General features: G+C 42.2%; 2 protein-coding genes and 1 pseudogene across 8 annotated transcripts; all 3 read right to left on the bottom strand.

The window, feature by feature from the left end:
• Nucleotides 1–249: 249 nt before the first annotated feature.
• On the bottom strand, nt 250–9,748 carry rbm10 (RNA binding motif protein 10). 6 transcript variants are annotated; one of them, XM_083975473.1, is made up of 23 exons: nt 9,632–9,748; nt 9,075–9,122; nt 8,424–8,979; nt 8,166–8,336; nt 8,003–8,072; nt 6,530–6,603; nt 5,563–5,649; nt 5,376–5,436; nt 5,106–5,264; nt 4,713–4,873; nt 4,488–4,585; nt 4,138–4,225; nt 3,813–4,017; nt 3,597–3,706; nt 3,437–3,518; nt 3,124–3,215; nt 2,813–3,001; nt 2,464–2,658; nt 2,239–2,295; nt 1,895–2,089; nt 1,555–1,623; nt 1,401–1,453; nt 250–1,032 (listed from the first exon to the last, which is right to left on the bottom strand). In XM_083975473.1, the coding sequence occupies exons 2-23, from the start codon at nt 9,089–9,091 to the stop codon at nt 945–947; spliced, it is 2,877 nt and encodes a 958-aa protein (XP_083831599.1). In that variant the 5' UTR covers nt 9,092–9,122; nt 9,632–9,748; the 3' UTR covers nt 250–944. The 6 variants fall into 6 exon arrangements, with proteins under 6 accessions (XP_083831599.1, XP_083831603.1, XP_083831601.1 ...); XM_083975477.1 differs by having other exon boundaries at nt 1,576–1,623; XM_083975475.1 differs by having other exon boundaries at nt 8,424–8,976.
• A 190-nt stretch (nt 9,749–9,938) lies between these two features.
• On the bottom strand, nt 9,939–14,298 carry LOC310988769 (rho-related GTP-binding protein RhoA-C-like; annotated as a pseudogene). The gene is made up of 5 exons (XR_014596489.1): nt 14,225–14,298; nt 13,449–13,604; nt 12,158–12,278; nt 11,922–12,052; nt 9,939–11,828 (listed from the first exon to the last, which is right to left on the bottom strand). The product of XR_014596489.1 is annotated as a rho-related GTP-binding protein RhoA-C-like (transcript).
• Nucleotides 14,299–15,590: 1,292 nt separating this feature from the next.
• Nucleotides 15,591–19,690, bottom strand: usp21 (ubiquitin specific peptidase 21; the record flags this gene model as incomplete). The annotated part of the gene is made up of 11 exons (XM_083974615.1): nt 15,591–15,684; nt 15,859–15,973; nt 16,557–16,664; nt 16,759–16,837; nt 17,716–17,903; nt 17,988–18,052; nt 18,164–18,283; nt 18,565–18,679; nt 18,768–18,885; nt 19,000–19,056; nt 19,535–19,690. 11 exons carry the CDS (start codon nt 19,688–19,690, stop codon nt 15,591–15,593), a joined length of 1,215 nt encoding a protein of 404 aa, XP_083830741.1.
• Nucleotides 19,691–20,132: the final 442 nt, after the last annotated feature.

Genomic DNA, 20,132 nt, shown 5'->3' with positions numbered 1-20,132 from the left:
TGGAAACTACAGGTGCAGGCATAGACTGTAAAAAGAAGGGTGCAGCGCAGGTCAACATACAGGTCAATGTGCTACAATTAGTGCGGCCCAGGGCTCAAGATGTTGCATTAGAAACCTCATAAAGTGTAACACTATATTCCTCTTTTTTTTAAACCACCGACTTGCAAAAACACCTTTGGAAATTTCAAGTTAAAATGTCGAAATAATAGAAGTTCACTCGCTTGCCCATCCAAGACAGACCAATAATGATGAAAATGTGTAATTATTCTTAATTAATTTACATGAACTTAATGAAACACAGTCACATTATTCAGCAAATACAGACATAAAAAATAACTTTCTCCAGAGATAAGTATGTATTACATTGTGAAATCATACAGCAGTATGAAAAATTGAGACACTTTTCATCTACACACTAGTGTTAATGCGACCCTGTCCAGTTCATTAGGCCACAGTCTCTTCGCTCCCACAGTGGTATAAAAGTGCTCACTCTAAAATGTATACACAGTTCATGCCCAGATCAGTCATTCACTGAATGGTAAGGCATATAACATTAAATTAAAAAACTCTATGGTGCATAGACAGTAATATTAGAAAATTCAATTTGCTGCCATAAAGATCTACAAGGATCTTTCACTTTCATGCAGCAAATGTTTCCCAACCACATTAAGCTTGTTTATCACACACAAGCTCTGAAGCAAGTGAGAACTCAAAACTGCATCATACAGGAAGAAAGCAAAAAAGGTGCATTCTGTGCAATATCCTGACATCCATTGCTACAGGATCTGTTCATGTTTGTGTATTACCACGGTTGAGGTAATTGTAATGTCAAACCAAAATGAAGAGGTTTATCTCTAGATTTCTATATGATGTTAATGGTGAAGCGTTGCGTGCTGGGCTGTGTCCTTGTCCTGCCCAGGATGTTGAGGATTCAGGGTGTGGGCTCAGTCCACTTGCATATTGCGCAATAGTCCCTTTTTCACACCTCCCTGTAGCATCCTGGCACCGAGGCTAGTGCCCGTGATCCCATCACTGGAGAGAGAAAGACAACAGAGTGAGATTCTTCTCAATTAATTTACATGCACTTTATAACACATTATTCAGCAAATACAGACCATAAGTATTGTATTATGAACTCATGACTGCAATATGACAAAACGGCTACACATTAGTGTTAATGGGACCCATCATTCTTTTGTTTGGAGTACACACAAGTCATTACAAACTAGTTGCATTCATGAACATCACAATACATGGCTGTAGATAGAATGGAAAACTCTGACTTTAGCAGTACAAGAGGAAAATTCAATGCAGCATCCAAAATGTTGTTAATGACAACTTCAGCACATCGAGCACCAACTGAACACAGGGAGTCTCTTTATTACTCTACTGCTGCTTACATGGGGCTAAACTTCCTCCTCTTAGGATCAGGAGGTTCAGGTCCATCAAGTCTCTGCAACCAAAGAAAGAGAGGACAATGAGACCAACTCCCAGTGCACTTAATCAGCAACAATCATATTGACTCTGTGCAATGTTGTCAAACTGTTGTCATACCCCAAGGCATGACCAACCGACCTCTTTGCCTGCAGCTTCCTGCTGGGTTCTTCTCTGCTCCAAGTTTTGCTGAGGGTAGACAGATAACAAGGTCAAAGTTTAAACATGATTACAAAAGAAATGTTATTGGGCTGCACCCTTTTTTTTTTTTAACATTCTGATTGGGCTGCACCTTTGTCATTATGGAACAGCCTTTGGATAACAGATAAGAATGTATATGTGCCATCAATTGAACAAATGACACAGAAACATACTGGCTTGTTAACAGCTTCTCTTTGTTCATTATTTATGCAGTGTTTGCAGAGGCATGAAATGACGTTCAGGCTGTTGGTGCAATCACCTTATGGAGCTCAGAGAGCTGCTGGTGCCTGATGAGGGCCTCTTTACTGGGGAACTGTCTCCTACACAGCAGACAGGCCAGTTTTACCCAGTCCGTCATTCTCCCCTCCTTCTCATCTTTGTCGCCTCCTTCTTCTTCACTGTCAGTTTCTCCACTGTAGGCTGGGACCAGACCCTGCTGCTGAGGAGGAGAACTCTACAGATAAAAAGACACAAGATCAGAAACTGATGAACAAAAAGACATGGGATAATGAAAGTATGCTTGAGAATACACATAAAAGGATATGGTGTTAGTTCTCTAAAAGCAAATATGTAGCAAGCACATCATGGTGGACATGTCCTTACTTCTGCACTTTGTCGGATCTGGTCCAGAAAAATCTGAGGCCGTTCAGACAGCGCCCCCTGCAGGACAGATAAGCCAAAGAGAATAACAGGTCAGTTAATCAACTCTTTTCATATGCAAATACATGTCTTGCTCTGCAGCAGGACTGGTTGCAGGAGCTTTGGCTGATCACTATGATAAACAGATGTTTACAGCTATGCGTGTAAGTCTGTGTAGGGATCATCCACCTTTTTCTCCAGAACAGCGTAGCCTGCATCAGCACTAGCAGACTCCCGGCGGTCATCTTGGCGACTATGGCCCGGTGCCCTTGTGTAACCGGGAGGCAGTGCTGTGGAGCCAACGGCAGGGGAAGAGGCCACAGAACGCATGTTCTCCTTCTGTCTGTTGAGACTCTTCGCCCAGCGCTCCATATCTTTGGCAATCTATAGATATCAACACCAGGAGATAGATATTAGCCAGTGGAAGGTTTTCAATTAGTCAATGTTATATTCAGGACACAGAAGTCGGCTTTGAAATGAACAGCTCAGTTTAATTAATATGTTACTACTTGAACTTCAAGTCCAGGATGGAGGGTACCTGTTGAGCAGTTTTATTCTTGGGCTTGTCTTTTTTTTCCTTCCCAGATGCAGCAAACAGCGAGTCTGAAGGTGCTGTGCCATCGCTCATGGAAGCACCTTCAGCATTTGACTGGCTGGCAGCAGGGATATAGATGCGTTTCTCTCCATCCCAGTACATATACTGCTGGGAGTGAGGGTTGTAGTAGTACTGCAAAGAGGAAGAGAAGAGAAAACCAGACTAAAAACCTAAGGCAGAAGAATCATTCATAAAAGTCTTTCAAAAGTGACGTCTTAACCTTCTGACTGCAGTACATTCACCACACTTTTTACCTGGGAGTTAGGATCATAGTAGAGTCCAGTGAGTGGGTCGTAATAGTAGCCAGAGCTTTCATCATACTGGTATGTGGACACATCTGGCACAGCTACAGACAGAGACAGGACATTTGCCTTAAGGTCAGAGAACAATTTAAAAAAACACTGAATCAAAAAGATTAGCTTGACTGTTAATTCTTCCAATTTCAAATACCTTACAGATAAACACAGATCTGTAAGGAACATTAGCCACAACGGTTCATCCATTTTCAGTTTTCAGTGATGATAAATAGTCACAGTAACGGGTAAAAGTGAATACACAAAGGCTTACGGTATTGCTGGAGCTCGTGTTCAGTGCCTGGGGTAGCAGGTTGGCTGGGAGCAGCTGGTTGTGGTTTTCCGACTATTTCAACCTGTGGCGAGACAAAGCTCTTTAATACCGACTGTAATGGCTGAATTAATGCAAACAGCAGGGAAATCTAATGTCATACCTGTGTGGCTGGTAGGGCGGCAGCTGTGGTCACGAGAGCAGTGTGCGTATGAGCGAGAGGCTGCTGTACGACTGCTGATCCAGATGTCACTGCCTCAGATGAAATGGCAGCTGCACATACCGGTAGATAACCACCCACAACGATTAGTCAAATGTACATAGCTACACAGATCACAAGGGTAACAAGCTCTGTGTATGTGGCATATGTGATACCAACCTGGAGCAGCTCCTCCTGTGTATGCACCCATCAGTGCTGCTCCCGCACCGGGTAAAGCAGGCACCCGGGCATCTGTCTGGGTCTTGAAAGTTGTACCATCTAGCCCAGAGTATTCATGTCCCTCTTGATTGTACGTTACTGCTGCCCCCTGCTGATACACCGCTGTATCTATACTCTGACCTCCACCTGATCCGTTCTGAGCAGTCTGTGTGGGACGATTGGGCAAAAAAAATGAAAACACAAGAATGAAACATCTGGTGTGAGATGAAAGACATGTTGCAACCACATGTGTTATTTGCTATAGTGATTAGTCATCAAAGCTTACCTGTGTGACAGCCCACTGTGCAGCAGCTATAGCTGTGCTGGCCACTGTGGCAGCACTTACTCTGCTGCCGTCAGTCAGGAACACATCACTGACAGAAAATATAGAGAAAGAGGAGGTTATAGTGATGTTATGTCTTTTACCGGAAACATTCATTTCAACAGCATTTCTTGCGAAAAAATTCAACAGACATTAACATTTGTTCTTCTCCTAAGCCGTTTCTCATCTACTTTATTCACATAGCCAGTTTAAATATGACTTAAGGTCACAATATTATCCCTGGTGTAATAACCAATAATTTGTGGTGCACTTGTGTTTCCTTTGTAGACAGGTTGGGGTGTGTGAGTGTTTACCGTTTGGAGCCTTTGGCAAACTCCACCACAATAGACTTCCCGTCAATAGAGAGAGCTGGCTGGAGAGCCTGCAAGATCTGGAGCAGCTGAGACGCCTCCTATAAAAAGATACACAGACCTGTGACTGAAGTGCAGGGGCATTTGTAAGGAATTGTCTGTATCTATGTATGTTTTGGGTAAAGCTTATTTTGAGTGAATGGCAGTACTCAAACACATGTTTCTCACCACTATAGTAGAAAGCTGTAGAAAGGCAAAGCCCCTGTTGAGATGCGTGTGCTTGTCCTTGATAAGACGAATGTTGGAAGGGGAGAGTGTGGCAAATGGAGCCAGAGCAGATAAGATGGCTTCCACTGAAGTATGAGGACCAAGGTTTCTAAGTATCAGAGCTGTTGAAGGAGAACGGGAGAAATTATTAGAATTTCAATTTTTAAAAAACAAAAAAACAATTCAGTATTCAAGTATACCCCTTTCTGACTTGTAAACAACATCAAAACATGGCAAAAGTATACAATTCTTCCATTATCTATGTACAATTAAAAAAAAAAACCACATGCAAATATCAACAACACATAAAAATAGATACTTCCATGGCAATAAAATGTCAAGAGACAGACTCACTGTCATTGGCAACATCTGCTTGTTGTGTAGCTTGTCCCGGGGTGACAGTGGGAGCAGACGAGTGGTAGGGTGCTGGCAGGGGCAGTAAGCCCTGGGCTCCTTCCTTTTGAAGACCAACAGGCAAATCCCTTTGCAACTGGGGCAGCTTCAGCTCAGCCTCTGGGAAAGACAACATGACTTTTATATAATGTGTTATGGTGAGAGAGGGAGCTTGTGTGATTGTAATGTTATCATCAACATTATTTACAACAATTTGTTTTTAAACTTTACCTGATTTAGGAACACTGCATTTGAAGCACTTCTCTCTCCTTTTAAAGTTTTGCACACCACACTGTTGAAATGGTACACAAGCTTTTGTTAGATCATTTCTCCAAAGAGAAAGCCACTAATGTGACTGCAAGTCATTTGAGCATACATATTTAGATTTCATGCAATGCAATGCAAACACACACACAACCTTGTTGCAGAGCCAGTCCTCGTTGGCACGCGGTTTTGGGTCGCTGTAGTGCATCGACACCCTTTGTCCCAGAATCAACAGCACCCCCTGAAAGAAAGAGAAAGAGAAGGAGGGGGAACAAAGAATGATTATCAGTGATAATTAGGCCACACATGCCAGAGAAAGGCCTCATCTCACAAGAGATGAGAGAGAGTGAAAGGGACGAGAGGGACAGAGAGAAAGAGAGAAGAACTGAGGCTGAAAGAAAGAGGACACGAGAGAATTGCAACCTTCAGCTTTAGGAAATTGGGACGGACTGAGGTGGTGTATGTGTAGTGTGTGGGTGTCCATTTTTAAGGACACAGTGTGTTCTGTTCAATTGTGTCATCCCTCCCCCCTTAAGGGGAACCTTTTCTCAGTTTGCCACACATTCCCATCCCATCCCATTGTCATCACTTTCGCCTCCCAAATAGACAATAGCTCCAGCCTAAAGACGTAATAATGGTGGATGACCTTGATATGAAAGGTTCAAAAACAAGAAAATGAAGTACTATAGTCGTTCTGATTCAACATACAATAGACCGTTGTGTGAGAAATTATAGTCATACTATCGATACTACCCCAGAGGTGATAAACTAAGGAGACAGTGAGAACATGTCGCTGACGACACAGGAGCATGTACTGGACAAATGAGCGTGTGACTAGGAGGGTCCAGATATGAAAACTATGCAGTTGGGCCAAAGACAGACAAACGTCAGCATGATATAACATGAATTTACCTGTTTGTGCAATTCTGTATAACGTAGAAAAGAAAGGTAGTGTAAAGATTTATCTACTTCAAGGACAAACATTAATTTCTCCGTACTAGAATGCACCATTTGCAAATGACAGGGCATGATATAGTGTGTTTATCCTGTATTAACCCACATGTCCCATTTTATGCATGTATATACATATATGTATGTGTGTCTGTGTAGGGGAGAGTGACCTGGTTGGTCTCCATCCAGCGGGTGGCCTCCTGTATGAGATTAAACTCGACGAAGGCGAATCCTCGGCTCTGACCTGGACACCGCCCAGCGCCATGGTAACCGAACAACAACAACAACAACATAACAACAACGCAGTGAGGGGTTAGTGCTTCATGTACAGAGGAGAGAGAGACCCTGTATCAGCACTAATAAAATAAACCATTGCTTCCTCTCGCCCTTGGAAGTAACACATTTGACAGCCAGTTGGAGAGCCACTGTCAAATTCTCTGCAAGGGCGGGAGGATGCAACGACAAGTATCTCAACAGGGTCAAGGAAAGAGGGGGGAGAGAGAGAGGGAGAAACCTACCCACTCATCAGTTTGAGGCTGAGCTCTTTGGCTTTGAATAACGAAGCACCCAGGCACCAACACAACAGACACACACACACGCCCCTACTCTGAGAGTCAGAGAGCTGGCTAAACTATGTAGCACTGTGGTGGGATGAAATATCTTTAAATGCTCCACATCCTGTCCATGCATTACTGTAACTGAACACACTTATTTAATTCAACACATTTTTAGTTTAAGAACTTTTTTTTAAAGCAGCACTGTGTATCAAAGGTTATATTTTTAACATTTAAAACTGAGTGGTTTGTCTTATAAACAGTGATGTAGGAGTGAGAAAGACAGTAGAGCAGAGGACAGTAAGTGTGCCAATGTCACACAGGCACATCTTACACAGAAACCAATGAGTTCAGCAAAGGGTGAGGGCCAGTGAGACAATGACCTTTATGGAAAACCTTTAGAAAAAGGTGAGCTTTCTGAGTGGTATGGATGACACTCTCATAGCTGAGAGATAGCTGCCACACTTGTATCCTGACACACACTCAAAAAAAGCTACGATGACAAACTCAATCAAACACACTCTTGCTTCCGCTGTTCATGTCTCAGGTGTTACTGTTAGTTTGTGAGCAATGTCCATCTAATCAGACACACCTCGCTTCAGGATGGATGAGGCAGAATCATGAAGGGGGTCAAGACAAGAAGAGAGCCAAAGTGAGAGGGAAAATTAAAGCCATGGAGTGAAAACCTATAACCTATAACTATATTCATGCATTCTCTTAGAAGCAAAAGATAGATAAAACTCTCCTTAGAAGCGTGCATGGATGTTTTTGTTGCCCTGCGGGCGAAAGCGAGATTACAGACACTGGCAGACCAGGGTCAAAGCAGGAATATAAGCACAAGCCCGTATATAAATATAAATGTGTTCTTTACATCAGCTATTTACTCTGCGTCAGAGTAGGAAGAAAGAGAGTAAGAGAGGAGGAAAACGATTGGGAGGACTCTTATTAATAAGAGAGAGAGGACCAAGCAGATAAGAGAGTCACCTGGAAGAGAAATGAAAATGACAGAGCGGGCTATGGATGAGTGTAACATATAAGAAGAGAAGACAAAAAACAAAACAAAAATCGGGGCAATGGTTAAGTTCTCACCTGAAGATTTGTTCCTCATGAGGCGAACCTCTCTAGGCTGGATCCCCTGCTCCTGAAGTTGTGCCCGTATCTATGAAAACGGACAGCGTGTAAGCCTACTCACAGAAAGACCCATGCATCGTCAGACTGCAGAGACAAACATGTCCAGGAGACATCCTCTCACCTCATTGGCTGTTGCATTGGGTGGAAGCATGCGGAGCATTATGATGTTGCTGGGCCTCTGGTTGTGGTCCAGATCTGCCCGGTAATCCTGATCCCTCTGATCCAACTCCTCGAGGGACAGGTCTGGAGCAGCATTCCCAGATCCATGCTCCTCCGACCCCACTGGAAAAGCCTTCACCAGACACAAAAAAAACATTTATGTAATGTACAGAAGAAAATGTTATAAGCACTATAAGAGGATGAAATTCTTACGGCTTACCCTCCTCTTCACTGCCCCACGAGAGAACCTGTCCTCCTCTCTCTGTCTTACTGCATTGTAATCCACCTGTTCAGAGTGGGCGCCTCCACAACCCCAGTTGCCCTCCCTACTCCCCGAGTGAGGGGCACTGCTGGCACCAGTCTCTGGGAAACCTCTTCCGCCTTTCCCTCGACCCCTGTCCTGAGGGCCGCTCCGTAGCTGCTCAAACTCCCGCCTGGATCCCTCCTCATCTCTCTGGAGCATGGGAAGGGTTAGATCAGGCTGTGACTGAGTGCAGGGGGCCCACGGGAGCCCTTTCCCCTCATGCGTGATGTCCCCTCGCCCATCGGCTCTCTGATGAAATCCAGGGCGATCTTGAAGGCGCCCCGGTGAGAAGTCAGGGGCAGCCAGTAATTTATCATCACGTCCGTACGGTCTGTCCCCCTCTGCTCTGACATCATACCCTGGTCCTGCCTCCTCGTCCTCTTGGCCATAACCTCTGTAGTCCATATCCCTAAAGTTGTGATCGTTATGCGTGTTGCCATAGCGACCTAGGCGGTCACCTCGTCCACCCCTGCTAACAGTGAAAAAAAAAACAATATGAGAGGATTGGTCTGGCATGGTGTAGCCTACACTTTAGGCGGAAAGATATAAAATAACCGGTTCACTCACCTCCGCTCATACTCCATGCCGATCCACTGACTCTGCTCCTGGTCTTATCTGATTTCAGAGACAAGGAACAATCATAGACAGATGCGCATTATATCTTACACACCATAGAGACAAGATTTGTAAGCATCGATATTAAGAGGAAGCTATATCCAGGATGCACGACTACAATATACAAACTGTGCAATCGAGGTAGCGCTACCTCTTACCTGTCACCAGGTTAGCTGCATTTACGGCACTGCGCTGCACAGACTTACCCCCTAACTTCAAAAATTAAATCTATCCGCGCTGCTACACACACAACTCACCAGCGGCAACAAATAAACAAGAGAATGACCCTGCACCAATAACAGGCGTGCACTATGTACGTGCGGTGTACATGTCCAAACTTAGGAAGTAATCAACAATGACGTATGGCGGTCATCCCCTCGTAGCGAACATGCTAACTACTTTAGCCTGACGCTGGCTAGCTCGTCCCAGCGTAGACGCTGCGAAACGGTTGTCGGCTGTTGCAAAAACACAAAAACTTCGGTTGTGAGCGAAAGTGGAGAGACACTCACCAGCGTCACATGTAGCCGGCAGTGGCTCGTTGAATGTCACGCTGTGACCCTGGAAAGAAGCGTGTTTTATTTCTCTGAGATCCTAGTGTAAAATGGCCACATCAAGACAACATTTCGGGGTGGGCGGGGCCAATACCTGACTCGAGTGTTTGATTGGTGCTTAGAAAGCGAATGCATTTATCTGGACGATGATTGGACAAGACGGACAGGCCAACCCTAAACTAGTACCCCATGACAGAAAGACTGAGAAGACATAAATTTGATGCGTTTTTCTGTCATCTTCAGATAGAAATCATAGAATCAGATATTTCAGTTATGATATTTTTTATTTGGGGGAAAAAAGTAAAATTAATGGTAGAAATATACCGAGAGCGGTTTGTACTTATTAATGAATACATGGGTCAAAGACATGAATACACCATACAACAGAAAACCCTAATACCAGCTTTATTTGGAAAAAAAAAAAATCCAGAAATCCCAATATGTCACAGTACAAAAGAAAGAAAGAAAAAAAAATGCTCTAGCAGCCCACCCCCAAAATCTTCCAACCTTGCACCCCAAGCTTGACCTTCAGTTAATTAAATGAAATAATACTACGGTTACAATTTATCATTAAACTGACATAAATTGATCATAACAGCAGGATTAAGTATAATGATTAAAAAATACTAAGAAAATTTAGAGACATCAACAATAAAAAGTTATAGTACAATAATGACAATATCATAAAAAGGGCAATGGGGAGGGTTGAGTAAAAGGCAAACTTGAAATACACATCATTAACATGTCCTTACAAGGCCTTGTAAGACATACAGTACATAATGGACATTATAGTAATAAGATAAGCCTATCATCTATATGAAAGAATATTTCAACTTATCGACTACACCACTCATGATTTGACCCACTGATTAACACAATCAAATGAATCTCTGGTATACACAAAAAAGGTCCTAAAAACTCATAATATGTTTAACCTGATTGTGCCTCTAGCTATAGTACTATGTCTTCCAGTAAAGTGAAGTTTTCTATGTCACTCTGAGTATCTGTTAATTCCATTACCCGTCTGAGCCAGAAAATGTGGTCATCAGGGGTAACTTTGGCATGGAAACAAGGGGTTAGGTCATTGACACAGGGCTTTTCCATGCATACAGTACGTAGACACATATGTTAATACACACACAAATACACACACACACACATTCACTGCATGCAGACCTGCACTGGAAAAAACAAACCACCATACAGTTGCACACAATATGCGCACGCACACGCATGCACACACACACACGCACACACACACACACACAAACATACACTCTGAAGTTCAGGTAAGTAATTCAGTATGGGAAAATATCTCATACAATCTAGTTTAGGCATACCCCTGCATAGCGCCTGAGTCAGAATATGGGCCTGAAGGAGCCAAGCCAATGACAGGGAAAAAGCATTCAAAAACGTGAAGTGTGGACACTACAAATGACAAAATAACACCCCATCTAAGTTATGAATCCCCACCCCTCAACTTGCTCTTCTTGACCACTGCTCTCAAGGCACTACATGTAGGCGATACTGTGTAAAATCCACTTAGACATGGTCTTAATTCAAAACTATTTTATATTACTGTCTTTTTTTCTCTCTCATGTTCCCATTGTCTTTGGCCTGGTAAGGACCTTTTCTCTCTTCATTCCCATCATGGCACATATCAACTTGTTTACATCAACTCAACTTCAAACCAGCCCTCCCCCCCACCACCTGCCCTACAGACTTCTAGGTCTGAAAATGTTTTGATAGGAGAGCAAGATGGCACGTAACCTAATGTATGGACTAAGGACCGATGAGTGGAAGCCTATCAAATCATTTCAGACCTACTTTAATTTACTGAGGATAACTGGATGATCCAAAATTGAGCGTCTGCAAAACTTTTTTGGGCCCCTCCCCAAATATTCTCCCCCATGTCAAATCTCATTAGAAGCTGCCCCCTCCATCTGTGCTTAAGAGCAGCTCCCTCCTTTTCTCCCAGAGCCTATAACAGAAGACAGGTGGACTTCTTGCCACGTTTCTTGGCCTGCAGTGCCGCCCTAGTTGCCATCTCAAAGACTTCCCTCACACCATCTTTGGTTTTGGCAGAACATTCCTGGTAGCCGTAGGCACTGATGCGGTTTGCCATCTCTTTGCCGTCCTCATATTTAACTGGTTCCTGGAGGACACAAGTCAGAGAGAGGGTTATGATTTGGAGACTTGCACCAACAAATGTGAACATTCCTGTGTGTTTTCAACAAAAATAACTGACCTGTTTCATTTTGGCAAGCTCTCGCCGGGTGTGATCATCATTGCGCAGATCTTTTTTATTACCCACCAGGATGATGGGAACATTTGGACAGAAGTGTTTTACCTCCGGGGTCCACTTTTCTGGAATATTCTCTACAGTGAGTCAAGGAAAAGAGTGCAGTGGTTAGCAACATATGTGATTTTTTACAATTATAATGTGTTCAAAATTGTGTGGCACAAGTGCTGCAAAGACCATACCTAAACTGTCAGGGCTGTCTACGGAGAAGCACATGAGGATAACATCAGTGTCGGGGTAGGAGAGGGGCCTCAGTCTGTCGTAGTCTTCCTGACCTGCTGTATCCCAAAGTGCTAGTTCTACCTGAGAATACAGAGACAGACTGATGTGAATGGACAGTTGCATAGATAAAAATTGAGAGTTTGACTGTGTAATTAAAGTATGTGACAGATGAGACTCATTTCATACGGTTTGTATGCTTAATTTAGGAAAACAGGAGAGATAAACAGTTTCAATCTCAAGGAGATATTTGAAAACAAGACTAAAGAGACTCTAAAAACATCATTACAACAGTAGTTGTTTATGGGTGGATGTGAATCAGATTAGAGCTGTTATTGGCAGAGATCATTTAGAAAACTTGGATTTCTATTAGAGCAGAAACAATTAATTGATTAAATGATTAGACAGGTGGATCAAAGTCAGTAAATTATTCATCAACTCTTTTGATAATCCCTAAAGTGTTCCAGTAATTTATAAGGCATGACTGCAGGGGCAGGATTAAGCATTCACTATCTGTATTCTAAAACGTGGGCATTTGCTGTGATAGGAAAGTACAGCACTGATTAGTTGATTAATTAAACCACTGAAAATTAACCAGAAGCTACTTCTGAGGTGAGGATTATTTGCTTTCCAGTATCCTGAATAATAAAGGCCAAATTGTTTAGGGGGTTAAAGACTGACAATTGACCGAACCACTACTTGGCAAATTAATAAATAACAATACAATAATAGTAATAGAAATTACCCTTTACTTGAACATATTGTATTGGATTCACTATTTTGACATTTTATTGACGCCATATGCTACTGATATTATACAAAAAAATGGACGTTTAATCACAAAAGAAGACTAATCAGCTGAACCCAAAGTTCAGACAAAAAATTACCTTTCATCATTCAAAATACGTGAAGTCATTTTAAAAACAGCAACCGAACTAAACTCATACAATATTCTCATAATCTATTTTCTTCAATCAACTACGGTAATTGAAAAAAAAAAAACATGAAAAATTGGTATAATACCTTCTTACAACTCAGAGGTCTTGAATGGTTTGATTCAGAGCTCAAACCTCAAGGGTATTCAATTCATTATCATCAAAACAGAAGGGCATTCATTTCTCCTATTTAAAACCCAAAAGTGATTAACAACATATCTGCCAATCCAAAATTTGTAAATGAATTATTCAATCATTAACTAATTTTTGCAGCTGTACTGAACAATGTGATGCATCAGTGTTTTACAGTGTGTCTTACCTGTTTCCCATCCACTTCAATGTCTGCCACATAGTTCTCAAACACAGTGGGCACGTAGACTTCAGGGAACTGGTCTTTACTGAAGACTATAAGCAGACAGGTCTTCCCACAAGCACCATCCCCAACTATCACCAACTTCTTCCTGATGGCTGCCATCTATGGGGGGAAAAAAGAACAGAACAAGGTTATACCTAGACTATTAAGTACAAAGTCACCCACTTTCCACTGACAATACACCCGAACAACATTTTACTACTAGTGTACTAATGCTCAAACAGGGCGAGCCAGGCGATCAAGCTCCCTGTGTTGTATGCGGTAGCTACAACTGCAAGTCTCATGTATGGTATGTTTCATCAACAGTTCCTCCTGTTAAGCAGAAGTAACACACACACAACGTTGGTAAGGCTGGCAGGCAACCTTCCGTATGTCTAATATCTTATTTTAAATATCCTAATGTACGATTAAATTAAAGCTAAAAAAAAAGCCCCGGCTGGAAAACAGGGAGGCTGCCTCGGCGGTAGAGGGTGTAAACAGAGAGCATTTCCGTGCTGTGTTCTCATTCCTGCTGAAAGGCTGTGCAATGTAGTCCGGGCCTGTCAAACCAGCTAACAGCAGCTAGCAGCAAAGCTAACGGTGTTTCCCGTGGTTTAAACTCCTGTCACTCCAGGTATTCTCTCTGAAATCACGACTACATAAGTCATCGCACTACCGTGGCTCTCCTGTGACCGAAACGAGAGTCGGCTTAAAGTTTAAAAGCTGTAGCAGAATAAGATTACCGCTTGATGTTTCAGTGTCCGCCTTTCTCCTCTTCCTGACCGACTGGAAAACTCCGCCCACGACTCATACGCATGTGCGCAATTACGTCACCCCGTCAGCAGGATGCGGCTGCGGCACCTTTATTAAAGATGCCACATAATAACACTTCTCTGAACTGTCTCTGCCTTTACTTGTGCGGCATATGAAAATGAAATGTTAGCCTAGTATATTAAGATCGTTTGTGATATATCGATATATGAAACAGTAGCCTATAACAGTCGAATATAGCCAGGCAAACTATCCATTTCTGTCCATTTATCAGCCTACTACTGTATTTTAAGTAAAATTTAGCATCTATTTTTCACTTGAGTAATTGCGTTTGCGAAGTTGAGCGAAAAAACTGAAAACTTTGTGTGATTAGTAAAACTAGTTGCACTTGGTGCACCTTTGTCAATAGTGCAATATTATATTAGTTACAGAGGCTGACTTTAAGCTAAACAAGTAGCCTTTTTACTTCTGCGGACAGACTGATACATAGGCTCACCTTTGATTAAGTAAAGGATATGACAACAACAAACACAACAGTATCAATGGTAAATTCAATAGCCTTTAACTAACATTCAAAATCCAAGTCTAATAATCAGACTTTTTTATGTATTGGTATTTAATTGACTGTTATCAATAATATCAATAATGCATTACATTCACTTGATTTCATTGTGTACAAAATGTTCTTAGGATTTTATGCAGTAGACACAAACGTAGAAAAATATATACATACATATACATGGAAATTATAATAGGGCTAGAGAGAAAATATAGCTCATTTTAATATTTTCAAGTTTCAAAGTTAACTGTACATATGGAGAAAGATGTAGATGAAAAGATGGCATAGGGTACAAGTACATATCTTAACAGTAGGCTATATCCTACATATATTCTCAGAAAACTGTATAGCTCAAAATTAGTCCGAGATTTTTAGCAAAAAGTTGAATCATGAATCGTTGACTAATTTCTATTCCACCCAAGAATTACATTTCTGTATTTGGACTTATGTTAGTAAGCATGAATCACAGTTATCTTACATTTAAAGCTCTGCACGGTGTGCATGTATATGGCTCACTCACTCCTGCCTGAGAACTAGGGCACAGAGACTCTTAAGGCTACAGTCTGTCTGAGCTGTCTCAGCTCTCTCACTCACACTCCTCAAAAACATCCTTGTGATAAAGGGGGACGAGGGGTCACCTCCTCAAGCCCCCTTGAAAGCAGCCATGGCTTCTCTCTCACTGAGGCTGAGAGGTTACAGCAGTGCTGCTTCTATTTGTTTCTATGGACACTGGAGGTAAAGTTGCTCTGATTGGCTGCCTGACTCAGCCAGTCTGTGCTCTATTTCCTGGCGGTGGCGGTGCTGTTGCTGCGCTGGTAGAACAGCACATAGGCTTGATTGGTCTGAAGCTGGTTCTCTGAGACTGGAGTCACACTGCAGATGAGTAAATTGAGAGAAGTTGTGAGAAATAGATCCAAGTTTATACGGAAAGTGTCTCAACATAAATGACCCATAGATACAGTAACCTAGGTAAATACTGTCTGTCATATGCAGTTGACAGGGTCATCGCTTGTCAAACGAAATGACCTGGGTGCAGGTGGCTCTCACCTGCAGTCATTGTAGAAGCACCAACCATTTTCATCAGAACAGCAGGCTGTGTAGTGGCCCATGTTCACGGTCCCAGAGTGGTTACATATTGCATATAAATCATAAAGAACTGGGCCTGTGGGGATGTCACATTAAAAAATAAATAACAACAGAAAGCGCATGAGCTGTGGATGAGTTACTGATTATGCATTTATAAACCATTATTTTCTATTAAATTGTATTTTTTTTGATTTTTCAAATCAACTGTAGCCTATAATTAGTTGTTTTTAATTGAAGTCAATATGGAATTGATATCATTTTGTCATTCAGTCGATTATAGTTATATATCTGTAAGATTGACTGATGATCTTGAAGCTCTTCATTGTATCCACCTCTCCTTCTCCTTGTGTTTCTTGTTTCTCTGAGCTGCCGACTATCAAAGTAAAATGTCATAAAACAAGAGTTTAAATGTGTTGTCATTGTGTGCTCTGCTTCCCTTTGTCAAAATTAATTACTTTCACCCATGTGTTGTTCCTTCTCTTTCTTCTGAACAGTAGAACCTTGATAAGCCTGCTGTTTTCTAACCTCGCCTGCACACTATTATTTCAGCTCAGCCAAAGCACTGCATTCGCATAATGAATGAAACAACACTCAGTGACATGATTGTCCTAAACATGCAAATCAAAGCAGGAGAGGAAAGAAAAGTGTGGTAGATTTACCGCAGTCAGCAGGTCCATATCGTCCAAGGTCTAGGTTAGTGAGTGGGAAGGACACATATACTGTACTTTTACTGATAGACCACCGTGATGTTGTGAAACGATTCAAATCTGATTCAGGCTGTTAAAGCATCATGACCTGCTGCACATGAATTTGACTTGCCCACAGTATATAGACACATTAAGGGGTTGTTGCCAAGGATACGGATCACAATAACCTGTGGAAACCTCTGGATGGACAGCCGCTTGGTACACTCTGTACGTCTGTTACACCTCTCACACATCTGAAACACACACAGACAAAAAGACACCTCAGCATTTTACAGCACAACACATTATTACTGAATATTATGTTCTGTCAGCTCATTATTGGATCCTGAGTGAACATGTTAAGTCTGTTCTGTACCTACTGTTCAGTCTGTGTCATTTCTTTATTGGTTTGAAGTGGGTGGGGCTAAATTGAGGATGTTGTCATGTGTGTCTATGCAGCAATCGCACTTAAGCAACAGAGTCAAACTGTGATGACAGCCGTGAGTTCCTTTGTTTATGTTGCCACAATCAGTCAGTGCAACTTTTTGATCAAACCACACCCTGAGAGTCCTGCTGAGACACAATAGCTGAGTTTTTGAGCCTTAAACTGTGATTAGATGATAGATTATTACTTTCTTTTCAAACTTTACCTTAGTTTGAGTTTGAGTTCTTATTATATCACAAATATTTAAGTTTTTCTCTGTAATGTGTTTTCATACACTTGCTTCCTTGAAACATTCTCTAATTTTCAAAATCAATTGTCAGACAAAGTGTCCTTTAATTTCCTTTTAGATTTATCAAACTATAACAATAGAGAGGAGATTTAAATACAAAACCGGCGTCGTCAATTCATGTCTTGAAGACACAGTTGAAAAACAATGGTGGCAGATAACCTCTTGTTAGTTTGGACAGTTTTCTCTTCTTTAGACTGAATTGTCTTTTACCATGCTGCTGTAATTTTGTGAAACAATAAAAAGCAACATAAAAGAAAAGGTAACTCTCAATGAATCTGATGCAAATGAGAGCCACAGTGCTAGCTCATCTTATCTACAGTTTACATTTCACATGATTAATAAAATATAGGTCACAGATTGATGGAGGGGGGTTTATCACTCTTTCTGTATTAACTTACTGGTGAATTCTCCTTGTCCAGTTTCTCCTCCTGAGAGAAGAGGTCCAGACACTCCCTCAGCGTGACCTCCCCTGAAGAGCTCCTCTTGGGGATGGGCAGCGACAGATCACAGAACACATCGAATGTGTTGGAGTAGTGGGAGCACACTGAGCAATGGAGCGAACTCCGCAGCTGCCCTGAGAACAGGTCTGTCAGATGGGTGGAAAGAAACATCATCAGTGCTGCATTGACCTTATTTTTGGAGATGATAGTGACTGGATTTTGGTCCTCACCTACTATTCTGCTATCATCTCTTTCTAAGTGTTTCTTCCACATGGAAACTGCCTCCTCTGAAAGTCTGCAGGGGGGGGGACAAGAGATGAGTTAGGGGGGGACAGAAACTAACTGTGGTCACATGAAGGGACATGAGAGTTTCACAGATTACACTTTACAACATGAACACACTCACCTAATTCTAGCATATTTTTGTTCAGGTTCCTTCCCTGTCCGCCGAACGTAGGCCCTGCGGTTGATTTCTGTGTGCAGCTTGTCTAACAGGAACCTGAGAAACTCCTGAGCATCCTGTTGACTGGGTTAGACACAGAGAGATTTCTTAATATGACTGTAACAGGCAGCTACATTTATACAGGCCCCGATAATAAAACTGAAAAACAGCATGACAAAGCGGAGAGCTAACAGAAATAGTTAACGTTTTTTCTTGTGATGGAAACTATTCTGCTGATCTAAAGGTGGCCTGCTGCACTTGCACTTTTAGCATTGTGCTAGCATTAATATTGCCTGGACAAAAGCCTCTATAAATGCTGCAGTTAACCTTGAGGAAAACAGAAAGGTAACCAATAACATTCTTACCTGTAACCACTGAAATAAGGCACAGCTTCTTTAAAGATATTGTAAAACTGTCGTGGATTAACAACTGTGTCTCCTTCATTTACATCCCACAGGCCTGACAGCACCTGAGAGAAAGCTGGTACAGGAGGAGAAAGATGCTTTTAACAACAAGGGAAAGAAACATTATGTGCGAGAGGGAACATGGAAGTGAGAGAGGAACACACCTTCCATGAGCTTGGCGTCCTCTTTGGAGAACTTCTCATGCTTGTAGGCCTTGACAAGGCAGTAGTCCCTTAAGCCACGTGTGTGAGACAAACACTGAACCACTGCATTCAGGAAACACTGATTGGAAACAAAGCGAAGGGGGAAGGTGAGCATGGTGATGTGAAAAATGATTTTGGCAATCCCGGAGGTAGAGATATTATTTCAAGAGTTTGCTGCTGCATCAACACTTACTGTGTTTCCAATGTTTCTAAGGCCAACCCTCCCGCTTCCTACTGTCAGCTGCTCTTTCTGTAAAGTAATTTTTTAAAACGATGACAGGAAGCTACTACACAGAACTGCACATACAAGATGTAGATGAATATTCATTTGTCTTTAAAAGGAAACGTATGCACAAGTACAGTACGTTGTGTCCTACCATTTGACCCCTGGCTGTGTCTGTCTGTCCGCTGTAACCCTGCCATGTCAGTGTGTGTAACATTGGTAGGACAGATTTAGTCTTCTTATCTCATTAACATAACAAGAAAGTCTAAAAGGAGGTCAGCCTCAAGCAGTCATCCTATTAGTGACCAAGGACTGCTGACAGGTGCTGAAACACGTGTGTGTTGATATGTACTCTCCATTAATTCCTCTATACGACTTATCTGTCTGTGTTTACATTTGACTCATGAGTGTCCCCGTCTACATTCGGAGCAAACTTTCAGGACTTTTAGCGGTTTGAGCATGCAGTGTGAGCTTCTGCCGTGTTGTCATGTTAAGTTGTGCGCACCTCATTGTCGGTGACCAGCAGCAGGCCCATCAGTGAAGTGTAGAGGACAGACTGGGAGATGTCAGCCGTCTCTCTCTGGATGCCTTTCTGAGACACCAGGGTTCGACACAAGGCCTCGCAAGACCCCTCCACGTTGACACCGCTCGCCCCTGGCATCCTGATTTACCAGTAAACCTCACAAGAGTCCTGACAGTGATACAAGAGTCTCCCAAAGAAATGCAAGCCAGGTGGTTTTTGCGCCTCAGAGTGGGTAAGATGCAGTTTTTTTCACATGCAGGATCAAAGGTGAGCAGGAGGTGGTCGTAGTACGTCAGCTGTGTCACAGAGAGTATTAGCCTTTCTTCCCAGGAAAATCACGCGGGACGTCATTCACAACTGAGGGCACAAGAACAGGATTAATTTGTGAATGAACATTCCCCTTTAGGTAAATCCGTATCTTGAATAGATGCAGTTTATCCACTCTGGCTCACGATTCTCCCTACTAATTACAGCACACTAAGCAAGTCTGAAAGCCACGGTCTGGGAGAGATCTAAGTGAAACCAGATATCAATATATCTTCTAGAGAGCACATGGTTATGAACCGAAGAGGTAATAATA

The sequence above is a fragment of the Trachurus trachurus genome (assembly GCF_905171665.1).
Source record: "Trachurus trachurus genome assembly, chromosome: 7".
In the NCBI taxonomy this organism is placed as follows: Eukaryota; Metazoa; Chordata; class Actinopteri; order Carangiformes; family Carangidae; genus Trachurus; species Trachurus trachurus.
Note: the sequence above shows the minus strand (reverse complement) of the source record. Positions and strands in the feature narration are given on the sequence as shown.

Bases quoted from the DNA above. Each gene is read 5' to 3' on its own strand.
- rbm10 (XM_083975473.1), bottom strand. The intron at 5,437-5,562 runs GTTGTGTGTGTG...CCATTTCAACAG, and splicing joins AGGACTGGCTCTGCAACAAG to TGTGGTGTGCAAAACTTTAA. The intron at 2,659-2,812 runs GTACCCTCCATC...TGATATCTATAG, and splicing joins AGAATAAAACTGCTCAACAG to ATTGCCAAAGATATGGAGCG.